Below are 15616 nucleotides of genomic sequence, written 5' to 3'. Positions count from 1 at the left end.
TATACACACACATACATATACATATATATGTATATGTATATACATGTGTATGTATATATACACACATATATGTTGTCTCTTTCTATTAGATTGTGAGCTTCTTGAGAGCAGGCACTATTTTATCTCTAGTTCTTAACACAGTGTTTTCACATCGTAAGCCCTTAATAAATATTTTCCCATGAATTCATTCATAATTTGTAGAGCAGATACTAATCTTATTAGTGGTAGGAATTTCTTCATTGAGAGTTCTCTATACCAGGTGTGTGAGACTCAGATAGAAGCAGGGACCATTAACCTACACATCAGGATCTCTGTGGCCACATATTGACTTAGAATACCACACAGTAACATTATCTATGCATTATTACATCTTTATTTAATTTTGTCAAATATTTCCCAGTTAAGTTTTAATCTGTTTCCAGCTGCACATGTTTGACATCTCTGCTCTATACTAACGAAAATACAAGTCCAGGCCAAAAAAAAATGATGATAATAGTTCACAATAGTGCTTTAAGGTTTACAGTGTTTTACATATATTATTTCACTTGATGTATGTTTCTTGTATGCCTATATCACATTTCCAATAGCTTCCCTCTATGAATGGTACCTTTCTAGTTTAAATAGTGTGATCCTATAAACATAACACCATATGCACAGATGACTAGCTGCCTACATTCTTGGCAAAGGGAATATTGGCAAGCAATTCCTTTTCTTCCTTTTGCCATTTTCTGATTACATTTTTGGAACCCACATCTCTACTTCTCATTTGCCTTTTAATTGTGCAAACATCAGCTGTTTGTCCCTGGGTTATTTTCCATCTTTTCTCAACAATAAGCAATCATCTATTATGTACCTACTATGTGCCCAGCATCATGCTAAGTGCTGGTGATAGAGATACAATACAAATTTTAAAATCTTTAAGATTGTTTAAATAAGGAAAAGTGAAAGATTTGAGAATAAAAGTACAGTGATGTTTTCTTCTGGGGTTTATATACAATTTTTATCCCTCCAATAAACATTCATAAAATGTAACAAGAGTCACTAGTACAAAACAGTCACATACACACATATTAAAAAAAAGAAACTAGACACCACAAAAATGCAAGATGAAGGGGTCACCACTCTGGTCACATAACAAAATAAAACATAAAAGTCTTGACTTTGGAGGCCTGGCTAAATATGAGAATCAAGTAATGGGATTTCAAATCATTTGGGTAATCAGAAGAAGTAACTAAAGGTAACTCAAAAAGATTCAGTTGTTCCCAAATTGTACACAGGATCTAGTTAAAATTTTTCAGTTTCACATCCAAGACTCTTTAAAATTTGGGCCCAATCTGTCTTTCTAGCCTTTCTTAAAGTTGCCTGCATTCCCAAATCCTCTTCAAGAGTCAAACTGGTTTACACACTGATGGAAAAGAGTCTTCTTTCATTTACCTGTGCTTTTCTTCTTATCATTCTGAAATGTCTTTTCTTTTCCTTTCCACCTTTCTATGTTCAACTTTGTTTAAGAGTTAACTCCCTCCTTCAAGCCTTCCCTGATTTCCCCCAATCTGAAGGGCTTTATACTTCATCTCAGCTTGTCACACGACCACCCATAACAGTTACTGCATGTAACATTCATTGTGACATTCTTCTAATAGTATAAACATTGTTTGCATATTTTTGTACTTTTTGCATATTTTTGCATATTTTTTCACTTTTCCCATCTTGTTTCTGTTTCTGTACTGGACTGTAAGCTCCATGAGGATTAGAACTCATACAGCAAATTCTGTAGGTCAGTGAACACTCATCCTTTATATTCTCTCTCCCCACAGTCACTACCTCTCACTTCTGATTGAGCAGGACATTTTCAGAATGTATTTCCTCTTCCTCCACACAAAGGCAATTTAATAGAAGAATAAAAAGCCAATTATATGAACACTGGTCTAAGTGAAAGAAAAGCTGAGTTCTACAGAACTCCAATCTATAGTTTGGCCATGTTCTGGGATCATAAAACCTTAAACTTAGAGCTCAAAAGGGTCTGAGATGTCATCTGGTACAACTCTCTCATTTTACAGATGAGGAAACTGAGGCCCAAAGAGGTTAAGCAACTTACCCAAGGCATAAAGGTCACCACAGAAATAGGATCTGAACCCTTTGACTTCAAATCCAGTGCTCTTTCCCTTCTGCCATGTCAGTGCCTATGACATAAACTGTGGAGATCTTTTGTGGAAGAGTACTATGGATCATAGATTCAATAAATGTTTAAGAAATAACAAGTTTGAACATGGATAACCAAGGTTTCTCTTTAAGAGGTTAGTATCAAAGCAGGGAGAAGAAATTCTTATCTGGACTGTATTCATGTATCCTATACAGAAAAGGAGTTCACTAACATATGAGTAAACATTTGCATAGCACTTTGGAGGCAGCTGGTGCATAAAGTGGACAGAGCAGTGAGCCTATAGTCAGGAAAACCTAAGTTTAAATCAGGCCTCAGACATTTGTAACTGTGTAACCCTGAACAAATCACTTAAACTGTTTGCCTCAGTTTCCTCAATTGTAAAATGGGAATAATATTAGCTTCTGCCTTGCAGGGCTGTTGTGAGGATCAAATGAGATAATGTTTATAAAAAAGTGTTTAACATAGTGCCTAGCACATAGTAGGTAATGTAAATGCTTGTTCCCCCCCTCCCTCCTCCCATGCATTGTGTGCTTATTTCATCTTCAAAACAGACCTGTGAAGAAGGTACTAGAGATATAGTTTTCTCCAATTTACAGAAAGAAACTGAGATTCAGAGAGGTTATATGACTTGAAAACATGAACTTTGTTTTTGCGTATTGACTACGAGGTTTCCCTTCCCGTAGATATTAGTTTGCTCAGACTAACACATGAATTTCCTTAGAGAGTATCCAAAAGAGAGATACAAGTTATGTCCAAATGGGAAGAAAGCTCACAAATCTTGGTTGAAGAAGTGAATAACGGAATGGAGAGAGTTGGTTCCATCATAGTCCCAAAGGCATGGAAATGGTATTTTATGATATTTACTTACCTTGCCTTACAGTGTTTACCATGACCCTAAGCAAATAGACCACCATAAAAAAAAACTTAAAGCTAATGGCCCAACATCTCTCAGAGAGAATTTATGAAAGAAATATTATGTAGAATTAGACAAGATCCTTCAAATTAAATGAACACAGATGTGCCACTTCAATGCAGAAGTGAAAAAGAGCAAAAGCTATATTAGAAAATCTGGTTGAGGCTCAAGAAAATATAGAAGCTAAAGTTTATAGATTACTTGGGTCAGAAGCCTCATGTGTGCATATCATGAATAATTTCAATTCAATTCAACAAAAGTAATTAAAGAGTCATTTATTTTCAATGTCATGCACTGGGATAAAAAGACTCCTGCAACATTTACCTTGCTTACCAAATAGTTTACAACCTAACTGGAAGAAGTAATTATGACATGAGGGCTGAGGTTAAGCTGAATGGAAAAATCCAAGTGAATTGCCATAAGAAACTTGAGGAGGTAAAAGAAGGATTCATAGAGAAGGTACATCTGAGCTGGACCTCAAAGGAAGGGTGCAACTTCAATGTGGAGACGAAAGAGGGACAGAATAAGAGAGATGGTCATCGAAGATGTTGGGGATGGCATAAGAAAAGAGATAGAAATAAGAGGGTAAAAGAAAAAGGGGACAGAGTTCTATTTTGGCTGGAACATAAAGAACATGTAAAGAACTATGAGGTAAGCATGAACTCTGCTGGTGTCATGAACCTATACTTGGTAAATAATAATTCATATTTAGGAAGTTCTTTAAAGTTTGCAAACAATTTTCTTCATAGAACTTTGCAAGCTTTAAAATACTATACAAGTATTATTATAATTGTATTATTATTATTAACTTCATGAGGTAGGTAGTATAAATATTATTAGATCCATTTTAATAGAGGAAGACACTGAGACTATGAGTAATTTGCTTTGGTTATAACTAATAATTATCTAAATAATATCTAAATCTAAAAATATCTAAGTAATAATTATCTAAAGTGGGATTTGGACTCAAACCTTCTGGGTCTAAATCTAACACTCTATATTACATGCCACAGTGTCTCTCATATATAAAAACTTACAGTAAACATAAGTGGGCTGGTAAATGCTAACAACCAGCTCTCAAAAAAAAAAACCCAACACATGACATGCTTTTAAGTTTAATCTTCATTATCCACATATCTTCCATCACTTTCTTAAATACAGGAAATCAATAAAACAACAAAGAAGCCCTGATCTGTAGTGTTTGCCAATTTCTGAAGCATCCATACTCATGTTGAAAATTTAACAGTTGACTAGAATGATCTGGTATGAGCAGGCTCTGGAATATCCCTGGTTATTAAACTCTTTAAGGTTTGTGAAGCACTTTATATACATTATTTAATAGAATGCTGAAGTCTATGACACAGTAAGTACAAAAGGTGAGACATAAACCCAGGTATCTCCTATCTCCAAGTCTAGTATTATTTTCTCTCTTCCAAGCTGTCTCCCCAAGATTGGCAATGGGGAGCCACTTGGAGTGTTTGTGTAAAAAATGACATGATTATATCAATGTAAGATTACTCAGGAAATTTGATAGAGGGACTGGACAGAGGATAATGTGGAGTCAGAAAGAACAGTTAGGAGGCAATTAAAATAGCCTTAGCAAGAAGAGATCAGGACCTGAATAGGATGTGGAAGTTGAGCAGACACATTGCAGAGACTGACACAAAAGAATTGGAAAATTAGCTGCATGTAGAGAATGAAAGAGAAAGAAATCATAAATGACTCCATAATGAACCAGTTCACCAGTGGTACCATTAAGAAAAATAGAGCAATTTCTGTCCCTTCTTGAGGTTTTTCAAATGAAGAAAGGTAATAGATTTAAATGAGGTATGGAATTTCTGTTTGGAGTTCTTAAAGCATCAGAATTCTATTTTCTCCACATTAAAATTCCTCAAAGGTATAAGTAATGTGAGAAATCAAAAGGAAAGTAAATTCATGTTAAACGTATTGAAAATAGCAGTAGAGAAAGCACTTTCCATTCTGGTCAAGTGAACTAAATTTAGCTGAGGTAAACCCAGTGAAGTGAACTCAGCAACTCAGGGTGCCCAGAGAAACCAAAACCACAGGGCCATGATGTAAGGCCTTGAGCCTAGGCAAGCAAAAGAATTGTATCAGGGGCTAAACCAGATAGATGAGGGGTATTCTGCAGAGTTTGAAGGATACCAATAACTAACATATACATGCACAATCACTAAGAAAATACCAAGACAGGCTATTTGTGTGGGCACCCAACAACACCAATAGAATACTAAGTATTCCACATTCTAGCAAATATCAAAGGGGAATCCATGGGACAGAAAGTCCCTGACTTACTCTGCCTCGTGTTGAGAGTAAGAATTGAGCTTAATCTCATATTATTAAAAGTTTTTCTTGGCTCCCAAGAGACGAAGTCTTACCAACCTGACTTCACAGGAAACTTGTTTCTCATTTCGCACTAGGCATAAATCACAAAATAATAGAATGTTGGAGCAAGGAGAGACTTTAGAAATCATTCCTGTTGAATCATTGAATCATCCAAAAGGCATATTGTGATGCATTAATAAATTCAATTCAATAAGCTCATGTAAATATCTTTGTCTTATTGCAATTCAGTTAATTTTCTTTACGGATTTTGAGGCTCTACCACATAGTGCATACATTGTTTAATTGATTAATTTTTATGCTTCCATTAAATATGGTCTTTGTTTTTCTCTAATGATAATGAGAAATTTTACTTCTGCTTTGTCTGATAGTGCTTGTCTTCTGGATGATTGTGCTCCTTCCCATTGATTCCATAATCTCACCTATGAGTCTATGCAGGTGAGCACACACATGCATAAGCTCACACCATTCTGAAAGCCAGCTGTCCCCAAGAGCTCACATAACTCTTCTAATTGACCAAGATGGTGTGTTGGGAGACATAGCATTCTCACAGAGAAGGGAATGCCAATTGCTCCAACTATTCTCTGTATATACTCATCACAAGGTCATTATCCCCAAAGCAAACAGACTTTCCTTCCCTGTGGGAATATTCTTTAGTCACTACATGAACCAGGGATTCCAGTGTTTTCCAAGGCACAAGTACCCAGTTTAATTTGTATATACTAGGCCAGCTCATGCAGAGTGAAGGTGAAAAATTGAGGAGTGAGCACTTTAAGGATTAGCAATCTTGGGTTCATTCATAAGGATTTTACCTTGTCAGGTTATGATCCTGTTTTGTCTTGTGAATTCATTGCTCTGTATCTAGTACCTAATTCTTCTTGGAGTTAATTAGGTCTCTAGAAAATATCTTGTCCACATTGCTAATTGATCCTTCCACCCTTATTTAGGATCTTATGTTCCAATAATTGGAGATAATACATCTAGGGAAATGATGAACACGGAGGGGTATTTTGTTATGAAATGATACAGATATTCTCAGGGAAGCCATGGGGGAATAGATTGGTATAACCTTTCCAAGAACAAGGACAAAGTTAACCTGATTATGCCCTCAGATTTGTAAAGTGAGGAGAGGGAAAGCAGGCCAGAGAGATTATATACATGGCTAATGAGAAGACAGCAAGACAGTAAACTCAAATATGACTGGAGGAAGGCTTAGATCTAGTGGGTGATGGGAGGCAACTATTAAGTAAGAGAGCTAGGTCACAGGGTGGAAATTCTTGGAATGAAAGGGTTAAGTTCAGCAGACTATGATTTCTGGTTTGAGTAGCTGGACAGCTGATAAGTAGGAGGCCAGAGAATAAAGAGAAGAAAGGAATATCATTGAAACCAAGGGAAGACATGAGTTGATGAAGGTCTAAAATGTAGATGGTGACAATGGAGGTAGTAAGGAAAGGACAGAAGCAAGAAACACTCCATGGGAAAAAATTAATTACACTTAGCAAATAACTATATATGCCCTCAAGGAAGTGAGAAAAAAAAGTAAAATATGAGCTCACCACAAAAAGCTTAATCTGTAAACTCCTTTAGGGTAAATTTGGTTGCAGTTCAACAAATATTTCAAAGGTTGTAATGACATCTTCTAAGACCAATAAGGAAAGTAAGCAAAAGAAAGTGGAAAGTGAAGGGAAATCTCATGCAAAATAGTGAAAATTACATTCAGCACTATTTAAGAGAAAGTAACTTAGAAGCCAGATAATTCAATTCACTGAGACAAAGGCTCATTGGTCTCCCAGCTCAGTCAGCCCCAAACTATCCTCAGCAGCATCATGACCTTCTTGACCTTGTTGCCAGTTGCCCTGGTGCTGCTCTGCTCCAGCTCCCTCTGCTCCCTGGGATGTGACCTGTCTCAGGGCCTCCAGGAAGACTTCTCACTTCTGAACCAAATGAGCACATTTTCCCTGGTGCCATGCCTAAAGGACAGGACCAACTTCAACTTCCCAAAGGAAGCCATAGAGGGCAGCCAGCTCCAGAGGGAAGATGCCACAGTCATTGCTCATGAGATGCTCCAGCATATCTTCACCCTCTTCAGCCAGAATGCTGCTCCTGCCACTTGGAATCAGACCCAGCTCATGCAACTGCTCATCGGACTGAATCAGCAGCTGGAACAACTGGAGAGATGCCTTGGGCAGGATGTGGAGTGGGAAGAGCCTTCTCTGGGGAGTGAGAACCCCATACTGGCCCTGAAGAGCTACTTTAGAGGGATAAGCCAATACCTGCAGAGCAAAGAGTACAGCCACTGTGCCTGGGAGATCCTACGAGTAGAGATCAGGAGGGTCTTCCTGTTCATGAGCAAACTAACAAAAAACCTCAGGGATTGAGAAGAAAAAAATAGACTTTCAGTTCTTCAAATAATTGGTTGCTTCCTAAAATTAAGCAATCATTAGAAAAAATTGTTTCCACATCAATTGAAAATTAGCTGTGTTAACTGGATGATTTTTTAAAACAATGTAAGCTGCCATTTCTACATCACGAGGAGCTTTGAATATGGAGAATCATTATCTGTGTTAAGTAACTGAGCATTTTATAATTCACAGGCTTCTATTTATCTATTTATTTATACTGTTTATTCTTATAATATTCATATTTATGGTTCATAGAAGGAACATGGTTGTTTTTGTAACATCTATATTAAGCCTATTGTTAATTGCTATATATTTCATACAAAATGTATTCTTTTAAAGAACTCTATTTTACTAATAAAATTATTTTATTAATAAACCTCATATGAAAAGGCTGATTCAATAATCCATAAGAATTCAGACAAGATGCATTGCAAGAATGCAATTCAACAAAAACTTATTAAAACATCTAAGTTCAAGGCATTATGTTACTCAATGGATATATTAAGGTGCAAAAAGACACAATCATAGTGCCCTCAGATGAGTTACAGTCTAACCTAAAGAAAGGATACAACCAGTATTCAAAATATGTTGTGTCCAAAGTCAGGATATATTAGAGAGAAAGCTATGGAGCTGTGAAATGATATGACAATTCTAGAAAGGAGTTTGTAATTATACAAATTAAGCAACTAAAATTTACATAATGACATGATATTTGTAAACTGTCATATAAATGTCAGCTATCATTATTATGAATAATTATTACCATTATTATTAGAAGATGACCCCTAGTATATTGAGTGGAGAATTTACAGGGTCAAATATACAAATATCAAAGTAAATGAAGAGTTAGGTAAATAGTGAACAGGAAAGTAGCTTAGGCATTTATAATCATGAATGAAAAGAAAAAAAAGACTGTAGGCAATAATTATAGTATATATGAGAAACCATCCCACATTTCAAGTGAGTCATGAAAATATCCCTGTTAGTGTACCTAAAAGGTAGAGAAATTGACATTTACCTCACAGGTAGAGAAATTGACTTTTCTCTATTTCATTTGACATTCAACTATGCCGTTTTCTGTTCAGGCACAATTCTTGTAGCTTAGCCTTACATTCTCATTCATGAAGTAAGGACAGGGACCTATTATACATTCATGAAGTTATGGCATTATTGAAGAGGGATCATATCTTTTCTCTGTGGTGCATTGATGGAAACTTGCCCCATGTCTATGCTCACCCTTTCCTGGCCTTTAAGGTAGGGCTTGTAGTAAGGAAGGAAAAAGAATAATGTTTATACTCCTTAACATTATTGGTTTCCCTTTTTGTCATTTGATCTTCAAGACCCTGATGTAATGGAATCACTTGACTGGGTATCAGGAGATGAGTTCTAGTGCTGGCTTTATCACTGATCAGCTGGCTTAAGGAAATTTACCTGGCCTCTTTGCTTCAGTTTCCTCATCTTCAGACTGAGGGGATTAGACTTAGCTAATTCCAAGGCCACTTCTGCCTGGAAAGTTTTTGATATTTGAATTTGATATATTTATTTTATGAAGATGTTTGCATCATAGCAATTATTACATGCATCCATTTATCTTCTCTCTGGATCCCACACCTTCATCTGGAGCTTTCCTCTGCAAATAGGTAAAACCTCTGCTTACAGTTTTCTCCCAAGCCTATCAAAGACAATAATTGAACTTTGTAACTAATGCAACTTTGATTTACTCTCAAGTGGTTACATTTTTTGGAATCAGCACCTGGCCTCTTCACTTGCCTCATAATGGAGCAAAGCTGGGTTTCTGTCCTCGGAACAGTTTCTGTCCTTTCTTGTGGTTTTTCATACAAAGAAAAGTGATAGATTAAAATCCCTAAACCCTAGCAGCTGGGATTATAGATGTGGGACCACTAGGCCTGGTCAATTCATTTTATAAATGAATAATCTGAGGTTTAGAGAGGTAACAACGGCAGTAAATGTGATAAATACAGAGAAGCATGAATTGATTCAAGCAAAGTTAACAAAGTAATGAAAAAGAATATAGACCAAATAACTTATGATGTAAATGGAAAGAGGAAACACCACCTCCACAAAATCATGAAAATTGAATGCTCCAAAATTAAAATAACCCAATTTGATCTCAAAGCATAGATACGAGAAGATGCATTCCCCCAATTCTTTGGAGAGATGGAGAAGCATTGGTAGAGTACATTGCACATAATATCAGACTTTTTCAATACATTGGTTAATTTTGCTAAGTTTTTTTTTCATCCTTTTTTCCTTCTTTAGTATAAGGACTAACTCTCTGAGAAGAGATGGTAGGAAGGATATAGTGGGAAATTCAGGTAATATTAAAAAGAAATAATTTTTTTAAAAGAATAGAAGCTCAGGGCAGTTAGGTGCCCTGGAGTCAGGGGGACCCAAGTTCAAATCCAGCCTCAGACACTTGACACTTACTAGCTGTGTGACCCTGGGCAAGTGACAACCCCAATTGCCTCACAAAAATATGGAAGTTCCATGAAAGCAGGGACTCTTCACTTGTTAATTAGCATCCTCAGCTCTTAGCACAGTATTCAGCATATAATAATTGAATAATAAATGATTTTTCAGGGGCAAAGCCAAGATGGCATAACAAAGGAAGCATAACAGCTCCCAACATTCTCCTCCAAACAACTTTACAATAATGCTACAGATAGAATTCTAGAGCAGCACAACCAGCAAAAGGTCAGGATAAGCCCTTTTCCCAGCCCAAGACAACTTAGGAGGTCAGTAGAAGAGGTCTATGATGTCTAGGCAGGAACCAGCCCAGAGTGTAAGCAACAGCAATACCAGCTGTGGGCCTTCAAGGTGGCAGCAACAGCAACAGCAACAGCAGCAGCTTCAGGAGCTTTCAACTCAGATGGTTAAGGGGATGAGAAAACTGGTCAGAAAGCATTTACATGGGACCCCTGTGTTAGGTCTGGGCACAGGACTGGGTGCCACTTCACAACTCCATTGCTTATTACTCAGTTCCAGGTCACAGTTCCAGGGCAGAGAGGAGCATACCCTTTGATTCAGCAATAATATTACTAGGTCTATATCCCAAAAAGATTACAGAAAACTGGTAAGGACTTGTATGCACAAAAATATTTATAACAGCTCTTTCTGTGGTTGCAAAGAATTGTAAATTGAGGAGATGTCAATTAGTTGGAGAAGGGCTGAACAAGTCATGGCTTATGATTGTGATAAAATATTATTGTACTATAAAAAATGATGAGCAGGATGGTTTCACAAAAACCCAGGAACACTTATATGAAGTGAAGTGAGCAGAACCAGAAGATCACTGTACATAGTAACAGCAATACTGTAATGCTGATCAACAATGAAAGACTTAGCTACTGGAATCAAGACAACGATCCAAGATAATTCCAAAGGACTCATGATGAAAAAATGCTATGTACCTCCTAAGACAAAACTTATGACCTCTGAGTGCAGGTATATATACAGATATGTGTGCATGTGTACCGTGTGTGTGTGTGTGTGTGTGTGTGTGTGTGTGTGTGTGTGTGTATTTCACTTACCTTGATTTTTTCTTGCTTTTTTAAAATAAATGGCTAATACAGAAATATGTTTTACGTGGCTTCACCTATATAATTGATACCATACTGCTTGCCTTTTCAATGGGTGAGGGAGGAACTTGAGGAAATGAAAAAATTTGAAACTCAAAATTTTTAGAAATGAATGATAAAGTACAATTATTTATTTTTCTCCTATTTGAACCTTAGTATCCTTAGAGATTTTTATTCATTTTCTGCCCTCAAAGAGTGGATTTTTCCCATATCTCATTTCTGGTCCCTCTCCTCTTCTGTCTCCATTTCACTGGAAATCTCATCAGCCTTTATGGCTTACAGTATTACTTCTATGCCAATGACTTTGAAACTTTCCAGTCTTGGTCTCTCTACTGAGCTCCTGTGAGAATTGCCACTGATTATTGGTTAGATTCTCCTACATGTAACCTAAGCATCCCTAAATCATTATCTCCCAAATAAAGCTCTTTGCCTTTCCTCCTAAATGGGAGGCACACATACAGAGGATATGATTCTGGAAATAGAGTTAGACAACTTGGGTTCAGATCCTGGCTCCTGCAGCTTACTGTGTCACCTTAGATTACTTAACTTCCCTAGGACTAGTTCTACAAAATTTGTAATTTGTAATAGATGACTTCTAAAGTCCATTCCAGATCTAAGTCTATGATTCTAGTGCTTTCTCTCCTGAAAACTTTCTTGTTTTTTTCTCAAAAATGCTCATAGTAGCTGGGGTCATAACATCAAGTCATACATGATCCTTCCACAGGATTTTGGCCATCAAATCCATTCATTTGCCAAATCTGGTCAATTCTACTTCCACAATGTTTCTCTAATGAGGCTCCTGCTCTCCAGCCAAGTCTCTCTCTAACTGAGCTCCCATCTTCCAATCTCTCTGCTCTCCTATCTACTCTCCATACAGTTGCCAAAACAGCTTTCCTAAAGCATAGGTCAGTTATCTCACCTCCAAAACCTTCAGTTACTCCCCATTGCTCATGGAATAAATCATGTACTTGTTTCTTTGACATTTAGAGTCCTCCACAATTTGGCTCTCATCTACCTTTCCTGCTTCCTTTTCTACTACTCCCTATCAAAAGTTCTATGATCAAGTCCAACTGGATTCTTTCAGTGAAACCAGATCAATGGCCATTTCCTGAACTCCAACACTACATCTATCACATCTGTGCAATTGGGCACCTTCTCCTCATGCTTAGGATGTACTTCTTTCTCCTTCCTGTCTCTAAGAATCGTTGTCTTTTCCCTAGATTCTCAGTTCAGCTGGTACCTCCTCCATGAAGCCTTTCCTGACTCCTCCCCCCTACCTCCCAATTCTTAGAGTTCTCTTCTGTTTCAGTTTTCCTGGTTCTGTACTTTTGCCTGCATAAACCCTCATAGAATACCAACTCCTTGAAGGCAGCTTACTACTTATTTAATTTTATCGGATTGTTTATCCAATTCAAACTTAAAGTAATTATTGTCAAGACTGTAGTTTTTTTTTTACCTACTTTTGACACTAGTATGCTGGGGTTTTCTATAGATTTTAAATGTATTCCTCTTGTTTTTAATTCAACATTTTGTCCCCATGCATAATTTTGTTTTAATTACTTGATGCAACTATATTCCTATAGATTCTCTTCTTATCCTAATCTCAACACCATTCTGTTCGTCTGTACTATGTCTGTTTTGGTGTTTTTAATTAAATTATTGATTTATTTTAATTTATGTATCTATTTATACCTCTCTATTTTCTCTTCTATTTCAACTATATGGTTAGTTTAACATATCTGCTCCCAAATTTTAAAATTCATTAATTTTCTCTTTTCTTTCTGTTTTTAAGAAATTTCTCTCCATTTTCTTTATTAATTTTCTTTTCATTGTTCTGAGGGGAAAAGAAGGGCAAAAAGGAAGTTACAGACATGGTTGATGAGAAGACAACAGGACAGACAAGTCAAATATTACTGTGTGTAGGCCTCAGTGGAGTAAATGATGTGAAGCAAATATCAGTCAGGACAGCTAGGGTCACATATCATGAATTTTAAGTGTGAAAGAGTTATCTTCTCCAGGAAATGGTTTCTGGTCTGAGTGGTAGCAGGACTGGCAAACAGGTGGCCAGGGAGTGAAGTGAAAAGAACAGGATCATTGAAAACAAGGGAGGAATACAGTTGATGAAGGACTAAATGCAGATGGAAGCAATAGAGACAGTCTGGAGAGGACAAAAGCAAGAAGCATTTTAGGGACAAGATTGATAGCACTTAGCAAATGACTATATGTGCACCACTAGTAAATGAGATTTTTTAAAAAAGTAAAACAAGATAAGTCACCATAAAGAGCTTAATCTGTAAACTCCCTTTAAGAGAAAATGTTGTTGCAGTTCCACAAATACAGGAAAAGAGATATTTTAATGACATCTCCTATGACTATTATGGAAAGTAAGTAAAAGAAAGTAGAAAGTAAAGGGAAGTCCCGTGTTAAAAAAAAATGAAAATTATATTCAGCAGTATATAAGGGAGAGTGGCCCATAGACCAGGTAATTTGAGACATTGAGACAAAGACTCCCTGGTTTCTCAGCTCAGCCAGCCCCAAACTATCCTCAGCAGCATCATGACCTTCTTGACCTTGTTGCCAGTTGCCCTGGTGTTGCTCTGCTCCAGCTCCCTCTGCTTCCTGGGATGTGATCTGTCTCAGGGCCTCCAGGAAGACTTCTCACTTCTGAACCAAATGAGCACATTTTCCCTGGTGCCATGCCTAAAGGACAGGACCAACTTCAACTTCCCAAAGGAAGCCATGGAAGGCAGTCAGCTCCAGAGGGAAGATGCCACAGTCGTTGCTCATGAGATGCTCCAGCAGATCTTCACTCTCTTCAGCCAGAATGCTGCTCCTGCTACCTGGAATCAGACCCAGCTTATGCAACTGCTCATTGGACTGGATCAGCAGATGGAACAGCTGGAGAGGTGTCTTGCACAGGATGTGGAGTGGGAAGAGACTTCTTTGGGAAGTAAGAACCCCAGGCTGGCCCTAAGGAGCTACTTCCAAGGGATAAGTCAGTACCTTCAAGGCAAAGGGTACAGCCACTGTGCCTGGGAAGTCGTCCGAATAGAAATAAGGAAATACTTTCTGTTCATGAGCAAACTCACAAGGAAATTCAGGGGCTGAAGAAGAAGAAATGGACTCTCAGTTCCTCAAATAATTGACTGTTTCCTTAAAACTAAGCATTCAATCATTAGGGAAATTTTTTTCTATATCAACTAAAAATATTTCAATTACTCTATTATTTAAAAACATAAGCTTTCATCATGAACTGAAAGGGGGCTTTAATATAAAGAATTCTCACCCGGCCTTAATACCTGAACATTTTATAATTCATATTTAATTATTTATTTATTTTATTCTAATTAGTATATTTTTATATTTATTATTTATTGGGAGAACAAGACTGTTTTGTAGTATTTATATTGAAATTACTGTTCATTGTTATTTTTCTCATCTAAAATATCATATTTTAAAGAACCATATTTTACTAATAAAACTATTTTGCTAATAAACCTCATGTGAAGAGGCTGATTTATTTCCCCAAAAGAGTTCAAAGAAAATTATTTCCAAGAATGCAATTCAACAAACATATATTAAATACATGCTAAGTTTGGCTTACTGTGCTTCTTACTGGATATGTAGAATTGCAAAATGTCATAGTAACTGTCCTCAGAAAACTTATAGTATAAAGAGAGGATATAACCAATGTCAAAATAAGCATATTCAAAAGCAGGATATCTTAGAGACAAAGGAGTGTTGTTGGTGGGTGTGGTCATTTAGAGAAGCATTTTGGAATTATACAAATAAAATGTCCATTCCCTTTCACTGAGGGTTTGTGTTGCTGGATTCACAATGATACTATTAGTAAGAAGAAATTATGCATACAAACCAAAATATTTATAATATCATTTCTGAGATTACAAAGAATTAGAAATAAAGTAGATGCAAATTGATTGGGGAATGGCTAAACAAATTGTGGCACATGAATGTAATGTAAGATTTCTGTGCGCCAAGAAAAAAAGGAATGTGATGAATACGAAAAACATAGTAAGATCTACATGAACTGATGAAGGATAAAATAAGCAGAGCCAAGAAAACAATACACACAATGACTATAATAACAAATAATTAGAGAAACATCAATTGTTCATGGGTAGGCTGGATCAATATAATAAAGACAATCTTACCTAAATTA

At 36.7% G+C, this 15616-nt stretch overlaps 2 protein-coding genes across 2 annotated transcripts; both read left to right on the top strand.

The window, feature by feature from the left end:
* Nucleotides 1-7261: 7261 nt before the first annotated feature.
* On the top strand, nucleotides 7262-7813 carry LOC110201199 (interferon tau-2-like). Its single transcript, XM_020976702.1, has one exon. It carries the CDS (start codon nucleotides 7262-7264, stop codon nucleotides 7811-7813), a length of 552 nt encoding a protein of 183 aa, XP_020832361.1.
* A 6179-nt stretch (nucleotides 7814-13992) lies between these two features.
* LOC110201183 (interferon tau-2-like) lies at nucleotides 13993-14544 on the top strand. Its single transcript, XM_020976688.2, has one exon. It carries the CDS (start codon nucleotides 13993-13995, stop codon nucleotides 14542-14544), a length of 552 nt encoding a protein of 183 aa, XP_020832347.1.
* The last annotated feature ends 1072 nt before the right edge of the window (nucleotides 14545-15616 follow it).

The sequence above is a fragment of the Phascolarctos cinereus genome, unplaced genomic scaffold (genome assembly GCF_003287225.1).
Source record: "Phascolarctos cinereus isolate Bilbo 61053 unplaced genomic scaffold, phaCin_HiC Scaffold_4;HRSCAF=312, whole genome shotgun sequence".
Lineage (NCBI taxonomy): Eukaryota > Metazoa > Chordata > Mammalia > Diprotodontia > Phascolarctidae > Phascolarctos > Phascolarctos cinereus.
The sequence above is the reverse complement of the archived record's forward strand: the minus strand, read 5'-3'. Positions and strand labels throughout refer to the sequence as shown.